This window comes from Accipiter gentilis, chromosome 5 (genome assembly GCF_929443795.1).
Source record: "Accipiter gentilis chromosome 5, bAccGen1.1, whole genome shotgun sequence".
Lineage (NCBI taxonomy): Eukaryota > Metazoa > Chordata > Aves > Accipitriformes > Accipitridae > Astur > Astur gentilis.
Window position 1 is genome coordinate 47251228 of NC_064884.1, and position 26676 is coordinate 47277903.

The window sequence follows — 26676 nt, forward strand, 5'->3', positions numbered from 1 at the left end:
GTACCTACCTTTATCAGAAGACTGATCATCTGTAGGTAGCATGAAAGGCAGAGTTGGTATGACATTAAAAGACTGGCAAATGATTGAGTAAAATTAGAGGGAATGGAAAGGAAGGTTCTTCTGGTCTGATTTGCTTAACGGGCTTTTCTATCTTAAAAAAAATAATGCAGTAATGTACCCTTATCAACTGATTAAAAGACTTTTTTGCTAAAATTTAGTATTATAACCAGTTATCAGCTCAAGAATGTCTGAGAAAAAGCCTAAGTAGCAATCCTCATTACATGCCTCCTAACACTGAATGTAATGGAAACTAATTTGGAAAAGCTTAATTTAAATCAGTAATGTTATTTTATAATTTGGCTGATCATCTTCCCTCCTCTTTGTATCAGAAGAATACCTGTATCTCTTCATGAGATATACCATGCACCATGGGTCAGAAGTTCACTTATATCACTGAAGATGGACAATTTCCAGATTCTGTATGAGAGTGACACTCCTAGCACAATGTCTGGCTTCACACAGTCACAGGGCTGCCCCACGCATCAATAATAACTGTGCTGAGGTATCCAACAGCAACAGGAACATTATATTCTGGGGTAAAACAGAATGTCTTCTGCCCTTCATCACTGACTAGCAATTTCATCACGAGTAGCAGTTTTTGTGTGAATAATTCACTGACAGAGGCTTCAGAGCTGTAAACAAGAACCACTTTAAAGTCTACTTAAGACCAGCTCTGTAACGCTAAGCCTGAAATGCAGATGGTATTGCCAGCTCCAGTGGTTTTTATCCTCCTTAAAGCTACCGTTTATTTTCCTCCAAGCTTAGAGTCATTTCATGCACTTATGTAAGAATTTCAAGAAGTGTGCATTGGGTTACTTTTGCAGCTTTCAAGTTTCAAACCGTAGAAAAAATGTGAACACTAGCAAATTTTAAAACATCTGAACAATGTGTAAGGCCTCATGTTCTTGAAAGTAGGAAGAGAGGGACAGCCCTGTTTCTTGAAAATGGGCGCTAGCAACACTGGATAAAGCTTAAACCCAAATCCTCTCATGTGGCTGCTTGTATCCATGCAAATCAATGAGAGATTATGCAAAACACATTCAAACACATTATTGAAATAACAGAAAAATACTGAGAAGTTCATATGAACTAAGACGTTACTGAACGAACAGAACAGACTTACATAATGGTTTCTTCATAGTTCTGGGGTTCTGCAGAGTGCCTACTGTTCTTCTGTAAGTCAATCGTCTAAATAGAAAATAATTATATTTTAGCCTTGTAAGCTCAGAATTATAAAGAATTTATAGCAGGTTATATGTATAGCATTGAAAATGAATGAAGTAGTGCTTTTCCTTGAAAAGTTCCTTTCCTTGAAAAATAGAAAATGTCTCTGATTCAACATTTTAAAAGACTTTTTCTTTAAAACTATGATGGTCCCAGATTGCTAGTGGTAAGTGACTGAGAGAGAAGATTCTGAAACATTTTAGGCTTTCATACATCAGAGCACAGAAATCAACAGCACATTACTTTTATCAATGTAATTTTTTTCTATTTGCCCCCCCCAATCTTTTTTGCAAGATTAAGAAAACAACTATTCTATTCTAATTCTGCTGAGAATCCAACTTCTGTTTGCCGTTTTTACAAGGGATGGGCAAAATTCCTGTCTGCTGCAATCCTAAAACTACTAACCTCAAAGAGTACTCAAAAGTAGGTAACATTTGTGCAAAATGATCACTGCAGCTACATATACTTAGAAATTATCCATTGCCTTCCAGATCAGTTTGGAGTTTTCTGTTATTTAGTAGTAAACAAACCAAGTTACTCAGCTTGTGTGAAAATCTAAGAACAGAGTATCAAGCAAAATTTTCTGAACTGTTAAAATCATGACCCAGAGTTCAACTCCTAATCTCCCAGTCTTGAATTTGCTCAACACCCACTGGCCCCCACCGCTGCCTCTAAAAACCCAACACCGACAAACCCCCAAACAACCCAGCACAAAAATCCAACCCCCAAGAAACCCCTCACTGTTGGCAAAGGAAACCACATTTTCCTCCCAAGTGTTTTTTTGCAAGTGACCAACATTCATAACAGACTAAATAAGATGCTCAGGCATTTACACAGTCACTCAGGGGAAACACACTGGAAGCACTTTCTGTGTCCTTGCATACCTTGAAATGTAGTTTACAACGTCTTAAGAAAAAGGACAAAGGAAAAAAAAAAGACTGCAGTGCAGCAGCATCTGTTGACATATATGCATTCACAGGAAGAGAGATAGAGCTGTTCAGGCAGAATTTGCCTAGTATTTCAAAAGAGCATTCATATAGTGGAGCAAAGTCCTCTATTAGAAACCTTATGCAAATCTTGGAAGCCAGCAACAGAATCAGACTTGTTTAATTCTTAGACACCCCACCTTTGTAACACCTACAATCCAAAGAAGACATATCCAGCAATTTGGAGTAAGAATCACACAATGAGACCAGTGGCCTAAATCAGATTCCTTCTTAAACAGAAGACTTCTGTACTGTAAATACAAGACATGAGGGATATTTTTGCTTTAGAAGATACACATATCTTGCTGTGAAAACAGAGAAACTTCAAGCTCTAGAAGGTTTCCAGGTCCAAGCTACATACTCTCTTAGGAGCCAGAAGAAAGATCAGATACACTTTTTTTTACTACTACAACATGCATAAATTAAAAACTGTTACAATAAATCAACGTTTCCTCTTATACTATGGAAGTATAAGTCTGTGAAATACTGTGTCTCCATAAGTCAAGAGGGTCAAGAGACTGATCTTCCACATTTCATTTCAGTCATGTTTGTTTAGCAAGTGCTTCTGTCCTCATGCTACAAAGCATAAGTCAATGGCAAACTAGCCAAGGAAAGCTAGGAAGTTTATTATATAATTGGAGAAGATGGAACTTTTTAGCACTTTCCTCTAAGCATCTGGTATTCACCCTGGCATGATCCTGCCCTTCTTTTCCTGTGAAAAAAAGCAGCATAAAATCAGTGTGACACTGTATGTGTGAAAAAAAGTCTGTAATCTTCATTGACAAACCTTTCTTGGAACTGTTTTGAGGGGATCAAGCCTGCTCTGAGATTGGTATCTCCAACACGCTTTGCTTGCCACCATGTGGGATCATCTTGGCTTACAACTTCTAGGATGTGTCGTCTCTTAAATGGCAGCCCAGCCTCCTGGCAAGGAATGGCTCTGTCTTCTTTGGGATTATAGCAGAAAAGCGCCCTCATAAACACCTTTAAAAGAAAGTAACACATCCTTTCTTCTTGTCCTATTTAGAATTTCAAACTACCTTTCAAAGGCTTCCCCAGTACTTACACTGCTATCTATATATAATCTTCATGTCTCCTTTATGCTTTACAGTAGTGAAAAATATTGAAAACTAGCAAGCTGTATCTGTATTTTGACTTACAAAAAATAACTTTCAAGCAGATACCCAGTCATTATGTATTGGTATTGTGGAACATGGGACTCAAAGATGTCACAAGAAACACAGTTCACAGTCTACGTAAGTACAAAATGCAACAAAGGAAAAAAAAAAAAATGAAGGGGAGGGAGAAAACAATAAAAAGGGATTTATGGCAAAGTTGCCCAATTATAAAGATTGTCCATAAAAATGTTCTTTTAATGCATCAAAATCTACTATTCAGCTTTGGATTTGTATCTTACCACTATTTAATAGATCACAGTAGAACTACTTTTAAAAGTGATTTGTGGGGCTTCAAGGAAAAAATTGGCAACTGAGAGCAGGGAAGCAGAAATAGAGGTTGACAGAGGAATCCTGTAAGGGACCAGTTGAACAGGAAGTCATTGCTGATCAAGGAGGGCAAATGAAGGGCTCGTAGAGGTGTGTGGATGTTTGCAGTGGGCTAATGGGGTCAAATGATGAATGCAGCTCTGTTTGCCAATAGGTCTGTTTTGACTCAAGCGAGTGGCAAAATGCCCAGAGATAATAGGGAGATAGCAGCTGTCATGGTAAGAGGTGACTGGCAGGAGCATCAATTTTAATTATGTGAACAAAAGGAAGAGGCTAGATTTCAGAAATGCTGTGAAAGAACATGTGCCAAGATGATGAAGAAAAGAGAAGTCATCTGAGTAGTTCTACTGAATAAAAGGGCACTGCATTTTACAACAAGAAACTGCTCTACTATCTTTTTAGTTCCATTATGGGTGGTTCTGTAACACTCCTCACTGAAACAACAGGAATCTTGTATTTACAGAGATGCCAGAATTGTGTAAATATGAAAACACGTGCTTCAGTATTTCACTAAGTTGCATACCTTGCTGTCTTTTAGACGATCTTCTTCTTTGATGGCTGGAATTATTTTTAATGTTATTGATCCCTGAGACTGAGCCTGAGAAAGACAGTAATGTTTTTTTACTTTGAAAACAGGACAAGGACATAATGCAGACTATTCAAGTTCCAGTTTAGGAGCTAGCATCTGTCTCCTCAGAACTTTAATAGGCCAAGCTAATCCACTGTCTAACTTCATTACAAAGACTATCATGATGTTCCAGGAATCCTTCACAACAGTCCCCATGGAAACATCCACAGTAACTACTTGGCTAGAACACATTAAGACCTGCATTAAAATGCCTTCATTTGCTTTTAGCAACTGCATTAATTTCTGGATTACAGTTCACAGGGCATTAAATAATTCTGTGGCTTTTAGTATGACATTAAGTTTTTTCAGACTAACCATTTTAAAGTGCTCCTTTGAAAAATATTGCTGTGTTTTCCCACATAGTGACTAACCAGTAAACATCTACAAAGTAAACATCTACTTTCACTCTAAAAATCTTTGCTAGTAAATTTCAATTATTAGTTAGGTGCTTTGGAAGTCTAGAATAGGTTTATCAAATCTATTTTAGATGCCTTATTTTGGATGAGATGAACTGTGTCCTAGAGAAGCCTGCTGTTCTGCACAGATTAAAAAGGAAACCTGGACAATCAGCTTGGACAAACATTTATAGCTTTTCCTCAAAAAATAAACTGTGAAAAGGAAACTATTACATTGCAGGCACTTAGGACAGATGAATAGCATCCCAGAGTCCCCTCAAATAAAACTTTACACAGTATTTCAAAATACAATTTTTTATCTTCCCTCCCCCAAGTTAAAAGCAGTCATTCTCCTTATGCAGGATTTTTTTGATCTAAATTTAAATTAGGTGATGGAACCAATGCCAGATACCTCAGTCTCCTAGTGTTGCCGTTCTTGTTACTGTGTCCCTAACTCCACTCTACACCAAGACAAGGGGGAACCAAGCCACAAGAGGGGAGTCAAGAGACAAATAACTGTAAGAACTACGACACTTTCTACCAAGATTTGTGGGAATTAATGTTAGAGAAGCTTGAAGCAAGAATTTGCTAAGGTCACAAGGAATCTGCTGGTAACGAACAGATTGACAGCTCTATTGGACACGCAGCCAAGACGTTTCTCAGCTTCCTAACATACTGTGTTATGAATAAACTGCTTATCTTCTAGGAATGCACTTTTAATTTGTAATCTGTTTGTCATAAACAAAGCATGAAAGGAACATTCTTGACAGAGCAGTGTGTAACTTTATATTTGTATCTTACTTGGTACTGATTCAGTTTGCAGAAGTTTTTGAAGTCAAAAGGAGAATACTAAGCCACTGGGAAAAGAAAAACTTAATGCAAAGACAAGCAGGGATTGTGTCTTTTAGCTCTATACATATTTTAAACTCATGGTTGAATTTCATCATCTATTTTAATTACTATATCACCCAACAGAAAAAGATCTTGAAATTAGAATCAGTGCAGACCAAAATCTGACTTATTTCTTCTGGTCGTTTGTGAAGCACGGTAATACCATTGACTTCTCTTAGTTCATCTCCAACATGGACAAGACCTGAAAAGATGGTAAGTAAATTAAAATAAGTCTACAGACTGGAAAGCGCCACTCCTCTGGTGTCCGACCTAAGTCAATAGCATGTACCTCCTCTCCTCCCTCCCCCAGCTTAATGGATTTCCTACTAGAGTGAAGAGCCTTCATTGGCAATGTGCTCTGAAGTCTCTCGCCCTTATTCCTTCTGGCATTTTTTTTCATGCAGCACAGTCTCATAGGAGACCGGTATGGAGACAGAGAACACATGGCAAGATACTCTGGAAAATCACTGCCTCTATATTTGGATCAGCACTAAGAATGCAAAACTGGAATAGTTTCATGAAGATGATCAAATCTGGTAGTGTCAGGACACACGCTGCTGACTAGAAAGGCAGGAATGACATGGCCGTCAACTGACAGATCAACACTATGCAGTCCCAGAAAGCATGTTGGACTATTGTTTTTTAACAAGCTATGAAGAGGCCCTTACAAGTTTTAGGTTTGTTTATCCAGTTCAGTAAGAAATGTTGTACTTGTGTTATATAACCACTGTTAACTGACATAAAAGAATTTCTCAGGAAAGCAAACAGAATAACACATGATACACTAAATAAACCAAAATAGTGTATTTAAGGTAAAAAACCATTACTTTCTTTTCTTTTTTTCTAAAGCTTAGACCTACTTCTCCTATCTCTGTTGGTATTTTTACCTAGTGGCTATTTTAGAGAAAAACATATCTAATGAAATGAATAGATTACTGATGAAATACAGAAATGCTAAGTGCACATTCTAGTCATTTCACATGACATTTATCAGATTACACTAATTTGAAGAATGATAATGAAAAAGAAGAAAGCTGTAGTTAGCTAATATTTTTTCATCACAGTAATTAATTAATTTGGGGATTGCATTACTTGTGTACTAAAAAACGTGCATGAGGCTCAGAGTCTATAAATCTCATATAAGGCCAATTCAGCTTATTTAATAAAATCTGGATGATCACCTTCTAGAAAATGGAAGGTCAAATACTGCATGAATTAACCCTGTAGATCCTGCAAGCATGCTGAATGACAGCCTACACATGGAAGTCTCTCCTGCCACTAGACACCAGAAATTCAGTTGTCAAGTAGGCTCCCTTTATAGTCAATAAGGAAGAAAGGCAATTCCAGCAGTGACCCATCCAATTCTAAATCTCGTTGGGATGATTTGTTCTCCAGCAATGTCCATCTCCTTCCACTGACTACACACTAGTTCAGACTTGACATCTAACAGTTGCCTATTAAGATTTTGATAGGCTGTTATCTCTTTTCTACAAAATAGTCTATACATATATTAAACACCTATGTCAGAAGGACTGGTTTTGGAATTAATAACCATCAGATTTAGTTACAGATTATTGCTCTAGGTGTGTGTATACAGTATGTGTGTGCATGCATAATTTTGGAAATTTTAAAACCGTTTACAAATGCAATTTTAAATCCCTGTTTCTTCAGAAATTTACCACTGCGATCAGCTGCACCACCTCTCATGATCCTTGCTACAATCACAGCTCCTGTATGTTCATCTCTTCTGATGGTAGCTCCCTGAAATAAAGCATACCCCCCCGCAAGAAACCATTATAAGAAATCAGCTTAGAATATACTGAGCAGTGAAATAACATGTAAGCTGATGTATCTTTTAAACTGGAATTAATTTGTTCTATAATTTTTTTCTTCGTCCTCAACAATTTTCACTGTTACTCAACTTTTGCCTGTGCCAATGTCATGTGATTGTGGGAAAATGCACACACCTTCCTTTCTGCCGACTTTGCCAAGTGCTTACACTACCTACATTACTGTGGTGATCAAAGTCACTTAAGTGGGCAAAACAGAACTTCTTACAACAAGCTTTCTCTATGTGTCTTCTGAATCTTTATACAATACAGCCAGCACTTTTACATACAAAAGCAAGGAAGGCCAAGTAACTAGTTTTCGGGTTTTTTTCTTCTCCCACCTCTGCCAGCAATATAAAGCTTTAATTGGGAATTAAGCAAGTCACTGATCGCTTCTACTACCTACTGTCATATACAAAAAGCACTTTAGCAGATTTCTTCCCTGGTGCAACTGTTTTTTTTTTTAGGAAATCGATTCTTCCATTTCCATTTGTATAAAATTAGTACCTTGTCAATATAATGTTTACATACAGCTATCAAACATACTCTTACCATACATCACTGACTTTCACGCAAATGAGGGTATTAATTAATTGAATGTTAGCTACAATATGAAAAGAATTAATATTAATAAAAGCATAATTGCTTCAACATATAGTTACATCAAAGATCGTGTTCCCTGTGTTAACTGGCGTTATAAACCCACAACTATAAGATGTCTCACACAAAATTGTGAAGGTGTATTTACCAAAGTTTTCTTTTTATGTTACTTTACTAGCTTCAGAACACTCCTAGTTTTTGCAGACTACTTGATGACATCTTCAAGTATCTCCTCCATATTCACAATAACGTTTTTGCATTACAGAGTTTTATGACTAGAGATAGGTTATTTTATATGTACCAAGGGTTCTTTATTTTTCACTAGCCGAACAATTTTCACTGATTCCTCATCAAAATCATCATCAAAGTTATCAGGTAGAGGTGGAAGAACTGGGTCAAAGTTCTTCTGTGCTACCGTGTCATGTACTACAAGCATTGCCTGTGCAAAGGAAATAAGAAACAGTAATGTAATGGGGTAATATTAGTTTCCAGTTCTCGTGTTTCCAACATTACAGCAAGCTTAAACTGCCCCCTTCCCACCCTCACCATAAATCCTCCCCCAAAAGATTTACCAATTATCTTACACATCATGTAAATGATTTATTTGTACATGCTGACATTTAAAGTAAATCCAGGCAATAACAAAGCTCAGCCTAAATAAACTTACAGAATGGAGGTCGACTATGGAAAGCAAAAATTTGAGAAATGGTATTCTTCTCTTTTGTGCTCCCTCAGAAAATATTAAGGAGGGGGGGGAAGGACAACATGGTGCATTATACATGAAAGGCCTAATCTGTGTCTTCTCAATCCCCTTTGCATCCTAAAGCCTGTGCAGGAAATCAGTGGAATAGAGCTACAGTTTGTAGGAGGGTTTTCCTTTCCCTTAGGGAGTCTCCAGTGTAACTTTTCCATTACAAAACGTTCTATTGGAATTCTGCAAAGGAATTTCGTTAAGGTCTCTGGTGTGTTTTTTACCCTGAGATGTGGTGTTGACAACAGCTGAAGTAGCTCTTTTTCTTCATTATTCACTGGTGTTGTCTGCAATTCTTCTATTACCTTTAAAATAAAAATTAACAACCTCAAAATTAAAGGAGTCCACCAAACAAGATCATATATTTGCAAGTGAGTGCTTCTGGTGAGTGTTTGCAAACATCCATCATCCTTCAAAGTAGTGTGAACAGATCAAAAACAATCCCAATCAATAGTGCATGAATCCTAAAAGAAATAGAAGCTTCTTCATCTATTTTATTTTTATTAGATAGTGCAGGAAGACATCATCAGAAATCAGGATCCTAGCCCCTAAACATACATTTTAAGAGTGATTCCGCCAATATAATTTCAGGAATGAGTTCTGAAATTTTAAATTCTATATGGAATCCATAAGTGATAAGTGAAACAACACTCTTGTGCTTGTACTATGATAAAGGAGTTTAATCCTCTCCATAACTAGGTAGCATTGTGTGGAACATGCAACAGAAGATCCCTTGTTCCCCTGCAAAGCCTCAATACCAAAATATGCCCTGGAGTCTCAGGCCTTCCAAACAAAAGATTAGAGAAACAATGGAAGCACTTTTGCACTCGACTGGCTGGGTGGGAAGAGAGAGGGAGGAGGAAGAGAGAAGGGGTTGAGGCAAGAATGATTTCCTTTCACTGTAAAGGGTTCTCGATAGGGAAGTCATAGAGTCCCATATAAAACTTCTCTGCTGTTTAGAAGATGGTAAATTTTTATGACTTGACAGGCAACAATGCCAAAACTTTTATGGAGGCAGTAGACTATTTGTGGGAAAGGGGAGGTGGGGTGTGCTGCAGGTTAAGATGGAGCAGTGGGGTCTCCTGGCTTTGCAGAGGAAGGAATTCTAGCTCCCAAACCTTCCACAGCCCTTTGCTACGCTTTGGAAGGAAACAGGTGCAAGCTACTTGTAAAGAGCTGTCAAATGCAGTATAAATTTCACTTTTTCAGGCACGTGGCATGTTACAAACACATCTAAGATACAACTTTGCTCTGTGACAGACTGGGTGATAAATTGATTGTGAGCAGCACTGTGGAGGAGGACTTGATGATACCGATAGATGAAAAATCAGATATGTGGTGGCAATGTGCACTTGTAGTCCAGAAAGCCAATCATATCCCAGGCAGCATAAAGAGAAGGACGGCCAGCAGGTCGAGGGAGGTGACTCTCCCCCTCTACTCTGCTCTCATGAGATCCCCCACCTGGAGTATGGCGTCAAGTTCCAGGGTTCCCAGTACAAGACAGACACAGACCTGCTAGAGCACGTCCAGAGAAGGACCACAAAAATGATCCGAGGGCTGGAACACCTCTCCTATGAAGAAAGGCTGAGAGAGTTGGGGTTGTTCAGCCTGGAGAAGGTTCTGGGGAGACCTTATTGCTGCCTTTCAATATATAAAAGGGGCTTAAAAGGAAGATTGAGAAAAAGCTCTTTACCGAGGCCTGTAGTGACAGGACAAGAGGCAGAGGTTTTAAACTGAAACAGGGCAGATTCAGATTGGACATACAGAAGAATGTTTTTACCATGTGTGGCAGTACACTCCTCCCCCCCCCCCCCGCCCCTGCCCCCACCCCCGCCCCATCCCACCAGCAGGAAATGAAACTTCTCCAGGCAGGGAGAAGGGGAAGGAAACCCCGGAGGCCGCAGGTTGAAATTTGAACTGGCCAATCGAGACGTGCCAGGTACACTGAGGTGACCCTCTTGGCCAATAGGATTAAATGTCCACCGGTCAGATTCGACAGGGATATAAACGGGGTCCCGTCGGAGGACATGTTGGAACTAGTCCTCCTTGGAGCGGCGGGTCTGTGGTCAGGGACTCCCCCTCGGGTCGGGGCATCGCCCGAGGTAACTCCTCGAGGGAGAGAGCCCTCAGCTTTTGGGTGAGTGATACGTGCGTTTTGAGCCATCACTTTAAATCTTGGGGATTCTTGAAGTCGGCTGTGTAGTATTAATTCTCTTTACATCATTGAGCCTGTGGTTTTATAAAATGTTACCGGACTTCTAACTAACTTTTGCAGAAGAATAAATCTAGCTTTAACACCTGTTGGATTTGGTTATGCGTGCATCCGTAACACTTTAAATTGGCGTAGTCGGCAGGACGGTCTTAATAGAGGAATTATTACGGAGGCACGGCTGCAGCCCTTCTCCCCCAGGTCTGGACTGGGCGAAGAAGTGGTCCAACCCGGCCGCGCTCGTGGAGGGAGTAGAGCTGTGCCGCGGAAGTAGTCGAGACGGCAACGGCAGCGTGTGTGCCCTCCTGGGTGCCTGTTTGATTCAAGCACAAAACCAAAAGAGTGATTCTGCTAAGAGGCAAGGGGAAATAGATTATCTGAAGGTGGAAATGGAGGAGAGGGACGTGCGATCCCTTATTAAAATAGAAAGGCACACGGGTCCGCATGGTGGGAGCCCCCGAAACACTATTTGCACAACCCCTTGGTCGGGACCCGAACTCAGCGAGTTACAAGCTAAGTTTTCGCGCAAGCCGGGCGAAACCGAAACTGAGTATTTGTGGAGAGTTTCTCTAACGGGGGAGGATCGGATACTGTTGAGTGATGATGAAGAGAGAAATTACTGGGGACCGGGAGTGTTACTGAGTGCTGGACCGGCGTATGATCAGTCGATAACGTCCCGAGTAGCTTACTGGGCTGGGGGTGCGGACCCCAAGGAGAGAGGAGAATGTGTTACTATTCGGGTAAAGGGACTGTCGGAGTTAACGGAGGGCAGCAGGGAGGTCCGCTCAGCCGGTTGTCGACCGCGCCCTGAGCGGTCTCGAACTCGTGGCCCGTCGGGTCGAACTGCGATCCCTGGATCTCTGGCGGAAGGCATCGGCACTGGGGTCAGCCCGAGCCGGGCTGCAGGGGCCGTCCGCCGGCGGCATCCGGGAGTGGGATTGCTGGAGGGGAAAGCTAGAGACCAAAGGGAAGCGCCAGCAGCCCCGCCCCATGGGGAAGAGAAACGGAATCCTTTTGCATCACTGCGAGAGTAACTGGAAGGGCTGAAAACTAGAAGCTGCGGTTTGGGGTTCAGGCCACCCAATCCGCATGGTGAATACCTGCTAATGGTCTGCTGATAAAGAGCCTTATATACACATTCCCCCACTATCGCCCACAATACTCTAGCCAAGCCCCTTGATGCTGTGGAAGTACCATCAGGCGTTCGCATATATCAATATATAGATGATCTCCTGGTCGGTGGGGATAACAAGGAACAGGTAGGGCAAGTGGCTGAGGCCATCTGGAATCTGTTAGTCAAGAATGGGCTAGATGTTCCATTTTCTAAATGTCAGGGTCCTGGACAAGAAGTCGAATTCCTGGGGGCATGGTGGATAGCTGGAGCAGTTGTGGTCCCTGATGATACTTTTAACAGCTATTGAAAAGGGACAGACTCCAGGCAATAAAACGGAATTACAACAGCTGTTAGGTACTCTGGAGTACTGGAGAAAACATATACCAGGGTTTTCAGTGATCGCCCACCCTCTCTATGACTTGCTCTGAAAGAATAGGAAGTGGGATTGGACTTTGCAACATACGGAAGCCCTTAACACTCTGAAAGATGAGCTTAAGGCTTATCAGAGACTAGGCCCATTGCACCCGCGAGATCAGTTAAGGGTGGAATGGGGATTTGCTGAACATGCCTCATACTGTGGCATGTTTCAAAAGGGGCCACAAGGACCAGCTAGACTGTTATTATTCTCTTCCACTGCATTTAAAGAGACTGAGCAATGATGTTCAGATTGGGAGAAGGGGATTCTTTCCCTCACTAGAGCAGTTAAGGAGGCTGAAAAGCTGTGTATTTCACAGGATGTTATAGTACAGGGTCCTTGCCCTCTCTTAAACTCAATCCTCAGTGGGTCACCTCCTCTGCAGGGAGTGGCCCAAAAGGCCACAGTTAGGAAATGGTATGCATACCTAGAAGGGATAAGCCAACTGCTCCCACTAAAGGAGTGTCTGACTAACGTTGCTGTAGTTTGAAAACCTGTAAACCCTGACCCAGCCTTGTTGGCTTAACTGTATAAACCTTCTCTGATTGAGGAGGCACAGGAATTTGTGGCAGGCTCAGATGTGCAGGGAGTGTGGTTCACTGATGCATCTGGCTGTCAAGTGGGATCAATATAGCAATATAAAGCAGTGGCATTGGAGATTCGTACTGGGAAGAAAGTCAAGGAAGACAGTGAAGGTAGTGCACAAGTAGGAGAACTACGGGCTTTATTACTGGCCGTAGAGAATGGTGCTACCATTGTCTATGCTGACTCTTACACAACCTTTAAGGGTGCTACAGAGTGGATATGTCAGTGGGAATCTAGTAAGTGGGAAGTAGGTCATGTGAAAGTGGGGAGGACAGAGGACTGGCAATGTCTCTTGGCAATAGGGAGATCCTGACCTTTAAAGGTGGGATGGGTGGAGGGACATGCTTGGGATGGAACCCCAGCTGTGAAATGGAATCAACAGGTGGACCACCTGGCCCAAATCAGGACGGTCACCAGTGAGAAGGAAGATTCGGATAGACTAGCAGAATTGTTGCATATCAAACGAGGCCACTCAGGGAAAGCAGATCTCTATTATGAATGCTTATCTTGGGGTTGGCCAGTGTCTATGAAAACCTGTGAAGTAATTCTTACAGCTTGCCCACAATGCCAAATAAGGCTTAAGGCTAATCGCCCAAACAAAGCTCCGGCCCAGCATATCAGACAAGGCAAGGCTCTTTGCAGCACATGGCAGGTTGATTACATGGTCCTCTGAGACCTTCTCATGGGAGTGGAAAGACTCGCCACATCAGTGCCTGGTGGATAATCCCGGACTTTCTAACCTGGTGACCCGGTTTTAAGACCAAGGCCTAGTGTGTGCTTTCTTTTAGGACAATGAAGAAACAAGCCATTCCAGTGCTTCTGCTGGCAATGATGATGGTGGCAGGTGTGGATGGTGAAGATCTGGATGATAATGTTGTGGCAAAAATGATGGACATCAATATATCGCGAGTCCTTGAGCTCACATGGGAACAATGCAACAATTATAGTTGGAGGTTCAGATAGGATGGAGGCAAGAGGTGACTGTACCACCACTCCAAGAAAACCAGTCGAATCATGACTGTGGTCACAGGGTGCATTGTGTGGCAGTCTACTCCTCGCCCCCCCCCCCCCCCCCGCCCCATCCCACCAGCAGGAAATGAAACTTCTCCAGGCAGGGAGAAGGGGAAGGAAACCCCGGAGGCCGCAGGTTGAAATTTGAACTGGCCAATCGAGACGTGCCAGGTACACTGAGGTGACCCTCTTGGCCAATAGGATTAAATGTCCACCGGTCAGATTCGACAGGGATATAAACGGGGTCCCGTCGGAGGACATGTTGGAACTAGTCCTCCTCGGAGCGGCGGGTCTGTGGTCAGGGACTCCCCCTCGGGTCGGGGCATCGCCTGAGGTAACTCCTCGAGAGCCCTCAGCTTTTGGGTAAGTGATACATGCATTTTGAGCCATCACTTTAAATCTTGGGGATTCTTGAAGTCGGCTGTGTAGTATTAATTCTGTTTACATCATTGAGCCTGTGGTTTTATAAAATGTTACTGGACTTCTAACTAACTTTTGCAGAAGAATAAATCTAGTTTTAACACCTGTTGGATTTGGTTATGCATGCATCTGTAACACCATGAGGGTGGCAAGATGCTGGAACAGGTTGCCCAGAGAAGTTGTGGATGCCCCACCACTGGAAATGTTCAAAGTCAGATTGGACAGGGCTTTGAGTAACCTGACCTAGTGAAAGGTGGCCCTGCACATGGCAGGACAGTGAGACTAGATGATCTTTCAAGGTCCATTCCACCCCAAACCATTCTATGTGAACAGCAATGCTGCTTGGCTTGTAATGTATTTAAGTCGCTAAGACCGGATGCTTAGCTAGGATAGTCTATTGTCAAGAAAGGACTGAATGCTTTTTGCAGCCTCTCCCTTATGAAGGCCACTAATAATATCTGTCTGGTCTACCTGCCTGTGTCTGTCTTCACTGGACACTTAATGATATGGTATTTTTCAGCTCTCATTTCTGTGATCAATCATGAGTGAAACTAGCCAACAGATTCCAAAGACAGTTGGGGAAGATGAGAAATAGTACACATATAGCACAATTGCAAAGCTTTCATTTGTTGGAAAAGCAGGCTTAAATAATAGGAAAATAAGGAGACAAGAATTTTACTCACATCTTCAACTAATCCTGCTGCACTATGTAAAACAGGAGTTGGACTTTGTCTTTCATAATGACGGAGTTTTTCATGAATCTGAAAAAGACAAAACTTCCTAAATATACCTACACTGGAATATCTTTATATTTAAGGAATATAATTTTTCTGAGAAGTGTCAGAAAAATAATGTTTTTAGGGTTATTTTTGTTTTGGAGTCTTTTAGTTGTCTTTTTGCTTATGCTAGTTTCACAGACAGCCAGAAAATCTGTTAAGACTTCAGAAGCATAAGGGAAAAAATGAAGCCATTTCAGCCTGCTTTTTAGCTGCGGGGCACTGTATCTGCATTTTGGCAATCAAGACAGAAATGTTTTTTTTTCTGAACAAAATATGTTAATTGTCAGCAAATGTCCTTAATGTTTGTGCTTAAATAAATACATGCTTTGGTCAGTATAGAATTCTACCCAAAAAAACCAAAACCCCAAACTTTGGCAAAGTAAACAGTTGATAAATCAAGGGAACAGAAAATAAATAACCTGTAAGGAAAATGTACTACAATAAACAAACTTTTACCTTCATCAGGTAGCTGAGACTCTTTTCACTGAAGACATCCCTAAGGAATCCCATTTCCTCTTTATGATTTGAATCAGGTCTTAACTGAGATGTCAAAAGGGCCAAAGTTTCATGCAATCCTAAATTTAAATTCAAGATAGAACAAAAGCTTTGTAGACAGCATGTCTCATGGGACCTTCTATTGCAGACTTAACATCAACTACATTTAGTTGGGTACCATCTTGGTGATCATTAAGTTTGCGGAGAGATTTATGCTTATCTTCCACTAATTTTGTAATGCTCCCTTCTTAAGCGGTTAAGCGGCAAACACAGCTTAAGATATAACATATTAAGCAAAAGCTACCAAAGCAATATACGTTTTTAAAGACATTACTTTTGAAGTTTCCCCCTTCATGTTAATTACCCTGTTTCTAGAACAGCTAGCCCTCTAACAAACTTTAAAGAGTGCCACAGCAGACTTAGAAAATGCTGAACTACCTTCTTTGTTGCACAGCTACCAGCTCTACTTCCTGAGCAACTTTGTTTACAAGTGTTATCCTGCTCTTGCTACCTTTGAGGCACCTGTTAGAAGTCAGGTCTGACCAGAGGAGGAGAGGACTGGTGTAGGTTTCCACTGCAGTGGAAGCAAAGCTTGTGGCTAGTTTTCTAAAAAGTGCTTAAATCATCAATATGCCAATTTTGCAGTGCACAGGGCCAGACAAACGTTAGGTTCTTCCTGGTGGACCATGACTGGGAAAACAAAACAAAAAAAAAAAAAGAAAAAAGGGCAGGGGGGGCTAAAGTCTGCTCCTTTGGCTATTCTCTCCATGAACTTTAGAGTGCATTTGGATCTGGGAGACTCAAAACTCCTGCTTTAAAACTCAGTATATAACTTCACCCTGGGTAGCGTACTGGAGAAGCTGGTTAGCAAGCCTCAAATGGAATGGCTGTTTTTAAAGTCAAAAGGAAGAATATTAACAAAGCTTACCAACACCTGTTCAGAAAAATATTATAAAGTCGCACAGCAAGCAGCAGAGATACAAGAGCTGAGTTTTAATAAGCCAGTGTCCAAGCTTGTCGATAGGAGCCTGTCTACCAGCATATATGCAGGGGCTCTAGGGTTCTTATGAAACTAGGTGTTTCCTGAAATCTGACTAACTTTATTCATTTCCACCTTTTATATTGTACCTTCCTTGTATTCTTTTAGGGAATTGCTAAGAAATCTAGTTGAACTATCTTAGTTCTAGTTTATTTAACTCTAATTTGAATTAATTTCCTCTGTGAAACACATACAGTGAGATTTCAGTAACTGGTCTGTTGAAAGCATGCAGATTAGTTACCCGAGTCTTCTGAAAGCACTGGCATGGCTTTGTTCTTAATCCTAAGAGACAAATGTTCAACTTAAATCAACACGATGATAGTTTCTTCTTTCTGGACTGTGATTCAGAGGCAGTCCTGAAATAAGCAAAGATAATACCTAAGCTCAAGCATGCAAGAAAAATGGCAATCATGTAAAAATAGTAAATTCCTAGTGCATCTTTCTCTCAAGTGTTCTGTTTGACCTGAATCAGGCAGAGTCCTGCAGTTATTCTGCTATGCAAGTAACAACATGAAAAAGACTGTTATATAATAACCATATGATGTCTTGGATAAAGGTGATGCTGAAGAGAGCAGGTGCTTCCCTATTCTATTCTTAAGATAGACAGTTTTAGAAGGCCTAAGTAACTGTTTGAAAAGACAGAAAAGAAAAAAGCATGCTGCAGAATGGATGTCTAAAAGCACCGACAAACACCATATGCACAGAAATAGAAAGAGCATGCAGGAAGATGCTGTCACGACAAGATGTTCTGGGGCTTCCTAAAAGCACACCCCAAAGGAATTTACATCCCTCTGGCATTCTGATGCAGCACGCTACAATTACATGCAACTCATTAAAGCTAGTATGAGTGTCACTCCATCAACCTTGGTCATGGGTACTAAGCATGCCACAACAAATAAGGCTACTTCCATTGCTCAGAAATTCCATTAGATGCTTTTATTGCAGATTTTTCTGGTCACTGAGAGCAAATCACTCGAGAGCAATTTCATTTCAAACTGCAAAACTAAATCCATGCTTGTAATCACCAGTCCAAGATGAAACACTTTGTGTATTCTAGGGCATTTAAAACCTTGTTCATGGGCATAAAATTCATCAGGCTAGTGCTTGCAGAAAAATAAGCGGCCATAACAGCATGCAAAAAGGATTAGAAAGAAATGTGGGATACTCCAACTCTTTGCTAAAAGCAATAAAGGATGCTCCTTGTGTTTCTATTTGTAGATAAACCTCTGATATTGTGATCGTATGACACAAGTTTGATGGTTTTTCTGATTCATTTTGATTAGCTGCCTGAAAATACTGTAGTACTGCATGGCAAATTACCATATACCTGTCTAGCATTTTCTAGATTCCTGAGTTTCTCTACAACATACTGAAATGTTAAGCTCAATAGTCACCTGTGTTTTGCACCCCATATTTTCTACTGCTATGCTTAATCAGTCCACCTGGGTATCAAAACACAAGTGATTTCTCTAAACAAGTGAACTCAAGAGTGTTGAGATTTCACTCTAATCCATGGATCATATTCCAGTGTATTACATATACTACACATTTATTTAATTAACTTTCAGAAGGATTTTTATTGTCTATTGCTTTGAAGAACTAAACATTTCACTCCCCTCTCCCCACTTCATGCCAAAAGAAATGCATAGGCAATTAATTTAACCACTCTGGTTCCTTAACTATTGCATTTCATTTGACCTGTATTTAAAATCTTTACTCATCAAGAAAGGGAACTTTAATTGCATGCTCTGTCTTTGTAACAATGTGCACTTCTGTTCTGGGTTTGTGTGGCAGGGTTTGGGTAGCCATGGAGGGGCTGCAGAGGTGGCTCCTGTGAGAAGCTGCTAGAAGCTTCCCAGGCTCCAATTTGCACCTGCCTCTGGCCAAGGCTGAGCCCATCAGCAACAATGGTAGTGACTCTGGGAGAACGTATTTAAGAGGGGACACCTGTAGCAGGGGAAGGGAGTGGGATGTGAGAGAAACCCCTATGCAGACAGCAAGGCCAGTGAAGAAGGAGGGGATGCCCCTGCAGTCCCTGGTGAAATGGCAGCCTGTCTTCCTACAGCCCATGGAAGTGAGCAGGGGAGCAGAAGCCCACACTGGAGCAGGGGAAGAGTGAGGAGTCCTCCCCCTGAGGAGGAAGGAGCGGCAGAGACAAGGTGGGATGAACTGACCCCAACCCCCGTTCCCCGTCCCCCTGCGCTGCGGTGGGGGAGAAGGTGAAGAAAATTGGGAGTGGAGTTGAGCTGGGAAGGAGGGAGGGGTGGGGGGAAGGTGTTCTAAGATTTGGTTTTCCTTTTCATTATCCTTGTTTTGATTTGATTGGTAGTAAATGAAATTGATGTTGTTTTTTCCCCAAGTTGAGTCTGTCTTTTGCTTGTGACCATAATTGGTGAGTGATCCCTCCCTGTCCTTGTCTTGACCCATGAGCTTTTCTTTATATTTTCTCCTCCTCATCCCACGGGGATGGGGAGAGGAGTGAGCGAGCAGCCTTGTGGTGCTTTGTTACCAGCTGGGCTTAAACCATGACAGCTTCCCATAGCCAAACTTATTTGGCACCAAAACCCAAGAAAACCCAAGTTATTTCTCCAGACTCTTAGGGGAAAAAGCATTTAACACCTCAAGAACCTGACAGCAAACTCAGGAACACTGGAATTAGATGAGTTATCAGCAATCAAAATGGAGGCTTCCCCTTAGAGGCATTTCCCATGCTCTGTAAAAATCCAGTTAGCCAGGACTGATCAGAATGAACACTCAGAATAATGAAAAGCATTCCATATCCAGTAATTTCTCAGCAGCATGCTCCATGTCAATACTCAGGGCTGGCTTCAAAGTACTAAATTCAGCCTTGGCATGTGATATTTTTTGCAAGGGGAGCTCAAAAGCATAAATCTGTCCTTTCATCACTGTAGTATGAATAGGCTCAAATACACTTTTCATCTTTAAAAAATATCTACCCCAAACCATGATACATTTTTCACACATACCCTTGCCCAGCTGTACCCGAGACAGAATGTTTGAGCCACCTTCCTTGCCTAGGAAAAGGACTATTGATATTTGGAAACGGTTAAATAAACTGAACTGATGGGCCACAGGGGTTCAAAGAAGGGGATTAAATGGAAGCATAATATAATTTGTCATATCCCTATTACCTTGGAAAATAAACCTAGTGTGGTTCCCAGCCTAATACAACATAAAGCTTCTGTGATCCAGATATATCAGTCTAAGTGGTAGATCTCATTTTGGAAAGCAGTTGCATTCTAGCATCTTTGCAGGAGAAGATGACCCCAGTGATCTGCACGCTAGTAAGATCATAGCCTATAGCTGTGACACGCGATTTCTCACCTTGCTTTTGTGTACAAAACCCATCCAAATCTGACTGAAGTAGTCTTTCGCTGGGTCCTCTACCCGCTTTAGCGCTAAAAGAGCTACTGCTGTGATGGCTAAGTGAGGCACGGAGACAACCGCGCATCGTGCCTAGTTCGGCACTACGGGGACAGGCTCCTCGTCCGAGGACCCGCGCTCGGGGCCGGGCGCGCCTTAGGTGACCTAGGGGCTTGGCGGGAACCCCAGGGGCGGAGCACGGCGAGGCGGACCAGCTCGCCCGGCAGCGCCGGGCAGAAGTCTCCTGCCCCCGAGAGCGCTTTCCATGCGCTCCACCGAGCTGGGGCACCGATTGCTCTGCCGACAGCAAGGCTAGCGCGGCCGAGCCTACTCACGGCCCAGTCGTGAGCCCAACGGGTATGGGGCGAGGTTTTGTCCCGGACCGGGCTTCCTGCACGCCGGCAGCGAGACGTCCTCTTGCACATCTCCTTCTCCAGCCGCGAGGGCGGGCTCTGCGACCACCTCTCCGGCCCTATCTCAGCCACACGGAGGACTCCGCAGGGCTTCCGCCAGGCACGGCCCCGAGTCCTCGACCGCGGCCAGAGCCCGCCAGGTAAACCCCAGCGAACCCGCCAGTTCGCGCCACGCCGGGGCCCGCGCCTCGAAGGCCGCGTCAGAGCCCGGCTGGGCCCGGCCCCGCCCCGCTCAGCTCCAAAATGGCGCCGCCCCGGCCGCCTGTGCAGGTACGGAGCCGAGCCGCGCCGCGCTTCGGGAGCAATGCTGCCGCCGGGCGACCGTTACCTGCGGGTGCGGGCCCGGGTACGGGCCCGTGTGGTGCTGGCTGCCTGCCCCGGCAGGCCGCAGAGCCGCTCCCCGGCGCCGGCGTCCCTGTAGCCCTCTGCGCGCCTCGCTCATGCGCCCTCAGAGCCGTTCTACGCGCCGCCTCCCTCCCTCCCCCAACCTGCTCGGGGCCGGGCGGGCGGCCGCGGCAGGGCCGGGGGCGGCTGCGGCCGGCCTGGCTCGTCGTGCACCGCTGGGGATTCGCCGCGAAACCGCAGCGTAGAGTCGGGGCGGCAGGGCACCGCCAAGCCTAGCGCCTGCGAGCTCCAACCCGGCGTTTCGCCCCAGAGGTGGCGGCGCCGGGCGCGGCTTTTCCGTGAGGGGCCCCACGCTCCTGCAGGGGAGCTCGGCAGGTCTCCGGGGCGCCGTGCGGAGCTGGGCCGTTGCCGCGACCTAGCCCCGCTCAGCGCCACCCGGGCTCCCGAGTCCCCTTTTCTGAAGCCAGCCTTGGGAGTGAGTGTCGATGGTGGTTAGCGCAGCCGTCTAAGGCAATAGCTAGCGAGCAGCTGTCAGGTGTCCTGTGGCATGGGAAGACTTGGGAGGACGCTGCAGTGGCTGTCTGGATTTTTTTTATAGGGGCATTCATCCCAGGAGGGGGGACACGGCATTGGAGCATGCACAAAAATACCTGGGGGCAGATCGTGCTGGTGGATGTTTGGTGGCCAGGCATCGAGGGAGCAGAAGCTCACAGGCTGATGGCATAGGACAGCTGGCAGGGCATGCTCAAGAAGCAATCCAGGTCTTAAAGGTAAAGACAAAAAGCTGTGTTCAGTGAAGTAAAATGGGTAGCCAATGGAGAGACTAAAAGAGTCAGTAAAAATCACAGCAATATGGCAGAAGATCCACTAGGCTTTGTGGAGGTAGCATTCCCGCCCCCCCTAGAAAAAATGGTAGTATTTGGGAGATAGAGAGGCTAGGAACAGATGAGTTTTAGCTTGCAGAGTACTCTCTCTAGCTCTTCAAATTTTAAAAGTCCTTAGCAGTAAAGATAGGACAATCTATTAGCCACTTATCAGATGCAATACTAAAAAATAATTTTGGAGTATAGCTACTTTGGTCAGTCAAGCTCTTAGGAGTGAAACATCCTTATAAAATATATATGCATATGAAGGCTAGTCTGCAGCACAGAACATTACTCTGGAAAGAATAAACAAGCTAGCTATCAAAGTATTTACTAAACATTCATGATAATTTTATGCTTTATAATTTCTCCAAAGCTATTCATTAGTGATATGTTGTTACGGTGACAAATGGCATTAAGACAAAGTAGAAATTCTTCCCAATATTCTCCTAAGGTTCACCTGGACAAAGAATAATATGAAAGAAAATAACATTTTCCTTCTTCCGAGCCAGGGTACAAACAGCAGTGCTTCCATCTGCAGCAATTACTGCTGTGATTGTAAAAGTATAGGAGATCTAAAATTTGTCAAAATAGAGTGGGAAAGGCATGCGGAGACTTTGCAGCAGGCCACTTTGATAATTGTTAAATTTTCATTTAACTTGTAAAAATGCATACATGAATACAGTTTCTTTAGTTAAGTCACAGTTACACAAGCAATTGTGTTCTACTTCTTTCCAGTTCTTCACTGCAGATGGTTTAAGGATTTACTTGGTGTGGTTTTTCAGATATGATGGCAGCAATATTACTAAATGCAAACAGGATCAGCTGGTATATTCAAATATAAGTTAATCATTGCAAGAACAGCTAATACTACTTTACCAGTCTGCTGCAGTTACCAGGAGAAAAAAAATCAAACTGCTGTTTCTTGTATCTTTGGACTTTTTTTTATTAAAGCAACTTTCATTTACTATTTTTGCAAGAGAAAAAGAAAGAGAATCCCATGAAATGTGAAAACCTACGAATCAGTTTTCAGTTCTGTGCAGTTATAGGAGATTTAAACTTACACTACTGTGCTGTGATTGCATCATTGAATGCAAACATCATTCTGAAATACTGTAGACTATTGCATGACAGGTCGGTTTGTTTTTAAACAATGCTGTATTTTGCAGAGATTTTATCGCTTTAGTAACTACTTTTTTTTTGGAGGGAAGCATTGTGCAGGGGGATAAGAAACCCCTATTAAAAACCATCTCGCTAGTGGGGTACTGTTTCTGTGATTTGTCCATCACACAGAATAACTGTCTGTTTTGTTACAAAAATGGAGAACTTAAAATTTTGAAGGTGGACAATGTTGCCCTTTTAAAGACTGCTCTTTCTCCCAACAGCTAGCCTTTCAAGCAGGAAGTAAGCAATTATTTCCAAGGTGAAAGTATGTCTTTTGTCTGCTCTTAATAAAATAATGAAGTGACAAATTCCAGTTTCTGAAGAAAAGCCTGCCTAAAATCTAGGAGATAAAAATCTCTGAAGGTCAGATGATTATGTTTTCAAACTACTAGTGTCAGGCTGAAAACAGGCTGAAAAAGATCCAAAGTTCGCAATCAGATTTTCCTTTGGCTAGAATTAGAATAGAAGGGAGGAGGAGATTGGCTATTTTGCTTTTTTCAGCAGCAGCTGAGTCAGATTGGAATGTTGCTATGGAGTCCACAGAACTGGCCTCCATCATACTTGCTTTAGCTGTGGGTAACGTCTTTTCTTATGTGTCCCACCAAAATGCGTTCAAAAAATCAAAATTACTTGGAAAATGCAGTCAGGGTTGGTTATCCAGTTCGTGAACAGTCATTTGTAGAAATTTTTTTATGTATAGTCTAGCCTTGAAAGACTTTTAAGTTTCTCACTGCTTGTGAAGTATATTGATACACAGTTAACATAAAGGAAGAAAAACATTCTATAAGATTATTTATTTTTTGACAAATGAAGGCTACCAACTGGAATTCTTAGGTGCAAACCATCCTTACTAACACCTGAGGCATAAATCGATAACTTGGTTGCAGCAGATCAGTGAATGGAAATGATTCTACTGACTGTCAGGAATAGGGTTTGGGTTTTTTTATGTCATGAAAGAGGTATTTCCAGGCAGTGTGGCTCTTCTCAGTCAGACTGAGTTTAGCAAGTTTGGCCTTTCAATAGGAACACTGCTGCCTCTGTTCTGAAAGACCAGCACATTAGTAATGTATACTCAAGCCCCATGGTATGCATCTACATTATTCCAAGACGCAACTCTGCACGTCGCTGCTAGCCTTGTATTTTATCTACAAATTCCATCTGCCCTGGCAGTAAGAAACACAGAGTTTGTCTAGGAAGACCCAGGCTCCTACTTTCTACCTGGCATTATGAAAACCAGCTAATATAGTTGAAGGTCAGGATGTGTCCTTATGATTAATATGTGCAACCTGCGAGGGGGATCAGGAGGGGGAAATCAGAGGAAGAGGCTCCCATGATGGGCATACCCAGTATTCTTCCTGTGAACAAAAGAGCATCAGATCACCACACAACTGAAGATGGTGACTGCAGGCAAGCAGTATGGGTCTTCCGCTAATTAACCTCCAACATACCCTGAGATGCTGTTGACACAGCATTACAGACAGAACTCCTGCTGTTCTGGAATACAGCTTTGCCACTGCAGGCGGCAGTAATGCTACTACCTGTAGTGGTAAACAGAAATTCATAATGAGCATATTACTGTTTGGATAGGCTAAGATGTGCCATGTTTGTATAGTGCAAGTAGCCAGTTTGCTAAACACTGTACTTCCCTAGCAAGCTGAAGATTTATGTTAAAGGGAATTCTCACTGTACATTTCTGCCCTGGCTGAGCCCTTGGAAGAAACACAGCACTCCTGTTTCATCTTCCCTCCTGTGTGACTGCGACTATTACATCAGGTTTGGTGAGTGACCATGGGATGTGCAGCCTGCAATGGCAGCACAGCACCTGTCTATTCAGGAGGCAAAATGCAGGAGCATTCTTCAGAAACCTGAGAGCCTCCAGAAAGGGCAGGGAGCTATGCAGGAGTTTTTAAGGATCCAAGTTTCAACTTTGGTACCTATGGCCTTTTATGAGTGTAACCCATAATCTCTAGGTTTGTCTGCAAGAAGTCTAGTTAAGCTGAGGTTCATGCCACTAACAGAGAACAAGTAAAACCCAAAATATTGTGCCCTCCCCATGTATTTGTACTCCCAATTTTAGATGTAGCATGCAAAGAATGAGGAAAGAGTTAAAGAATGGATGGCAAGGAAGAGGAGTTACATCAGTAATGTCCAGTGCGTACTGATACAGGCAAGTGTATGTCTTAAGAATCATTAAACCGTTAAGGCTGACGTTTAGTTCTTGCTGATTATTCTGGATTGGTTGAGGGCATTTGAGAGGTTTTGAGTTTTTTTTTTGTTTGTTTTTTGTTTTTTTTTTTTTAAAACTTTAAGGAGATTGGTGAGAACAAGGCAGTAGAAAATGTTGCACAGTTATAGAACAATAAAAGAAATGCAGACATTGTTCCCCAGCAGTGGAGTAGGATTTAAAAATCAGGCATATGCTGTGCAACTAGCAAAGTCAGAACTGGCTCCAGAATGGGAGCGTAACTGTGTTAACTGTGATACTGCATACAGACTAATGAGCCCTGCTGAGAGCCAACAAGCTGCAGCATCTGTACGGTGCTGAAACACTGATGTGAGATGTGTATTTTTTCCAGCTTACTGCCCTGTGTATCATAGATACTTGCAAAATCACATGACAAAAGCCATCAAGCACTTGTCAATTGGTGGTCAGGCTAGGCATCATCCACTTAACCTGCAAGGAAGAAGGAGTGTGGAATTACTAAACCTGGATATTTGTGTCCTGTACAGCTAGGTAATCAAATTTCTCTTCAGTATGTGTTAGATAGCAAACCTCTCTCCAAAAGACACAATATATGCTTAAAATTAATGTACAGTTAGAAGGTAGATTCTTCAGTTACTGTCTCCCCTTTCTCAGTATTAAGAAACTGTCCATCCAGCGGGCACTTGCCTGGAGATAAATGATTATTGTTGGACCGTTGAAAAATAAATGGTTTTATCCACATCTTGGATGATGCCTTCTCATCGACTCCACTGCTGCAGGCCTTCTTTTGCAAGAAATATCAAAAGTACAATTCTCTTTGGGTAATGGATACTTAGGAACAAGGAAATATTGTGATAAGGTTTGGCTGACCAGTGAAATTAATCTCAAATTGTTCAGCCCATCTGATATTTGCATTCCATATTTGTGGTGAAAATGATGTGCTCAATTTGGGAGGAAATCGGAGGGAAGAGAACTGTGATCCTCTTTAGTTCTGGAAAATATGGCTCCTGAAATACCACAAAGCACCTACTGCAGCTAGGCATGGAGACTTCTTGGGAAGTATTAATGAAGTAGTGTCAAGACTGATAGCGTGAACATTTAAAAAATACTTGCTTATGCTTTAGCATTTGGTGAAAATAGTGAAATTAAACATCAGACAGACTAATAGTTTATTCAGTTCCCAGTCTAGAGCTGAAGCAAAATGCAATTGACAGTTACTACAGACTTACTTTCTAAACACTCAGCAACTGTGGGCTACAGTTTTGTAATGGCAATGTGTTGCTGAAAACTAGGTGTTGAAATGACTGACCTGAATGATAGTAGTTTTCTTATGTAACTGCGAATGAAATTCAAATACCCATTATTTTT

At 42.5% G+C, this 26676-nt stretch overlaps 2 protein-coding genes across 5 annotated transcripts in view; one reads left to right on the forward strand and one right to left on the reverse strand.

The window, feature by feature from the left end:
* Nucleotides 1–21170, reverse strand: part of MPP3 (MAGUK p55 scaffold protein 3) — a 32446-nt gene extending 11276 nt beyond the window's left edge. For 2 of the 4 annotated variants that reach the window (XM_049799643.1, XM_049799642.1), the window contains exons 1-11: nt 17178–17292; nt 15859–15977; nt 15307–15384; nt 9094–9174; nt 8420–8557; nt 7369–7450; nt 5806–5891; nt 4299–4373; nt 3058–3254; nt 1184–1248; nt 9–29 (exon numbers count right to left, since the gene is read on the reverse strand). In XM_049799643.1, the coding sequence (XP_049655600.1) occupies nt 9–29; nt 1184–1248; nt 3058–3254; nt 4299–4373; nt 5806–5891; nt 7369–7450; nt 8420–8557; nt 9094–9174; nt 15307–15384; nt 15859–15977; nt 17178–17202 (967 nt within the window). In that variant the 5' untranslated portion in view covers nt 17203–17292. Of the gene's footprint in view, nt 1–8; nt 30–1183; nt 1249–3057; nt 3255–4298; nt 4374–5805; nt 5892–7368; nt 7451–8419; nt 8558–9093; nt 9175–15306; nt 15385–15858; nt 15978–17177; nt 17293–20281; nt 20304–21061 lie in introns of those variants that run through there. The other 2 variants (XM_049799640.1, XM_049799641.1) reach the window with 2 other exon arrangements.
* Nucleotides 10706–26676, forward strand: part of LOC126038228 (G protein-activated inward rectifier potassium channel 1-like) — a 28691-nt gene continuing 12720 nt past the window's right edge. The window contains exon 1 of the mRNA XM_049799645.1: nt 10706–11006. Within this exon, the coding sequence (XP_049655602.1) occupies nt 10845–11006 (162 nt within the window). The 5' untranslated portion in view covers nt 10706–10844. The remainder of the gene's footprint in view (nt 11007–26676) is intronic.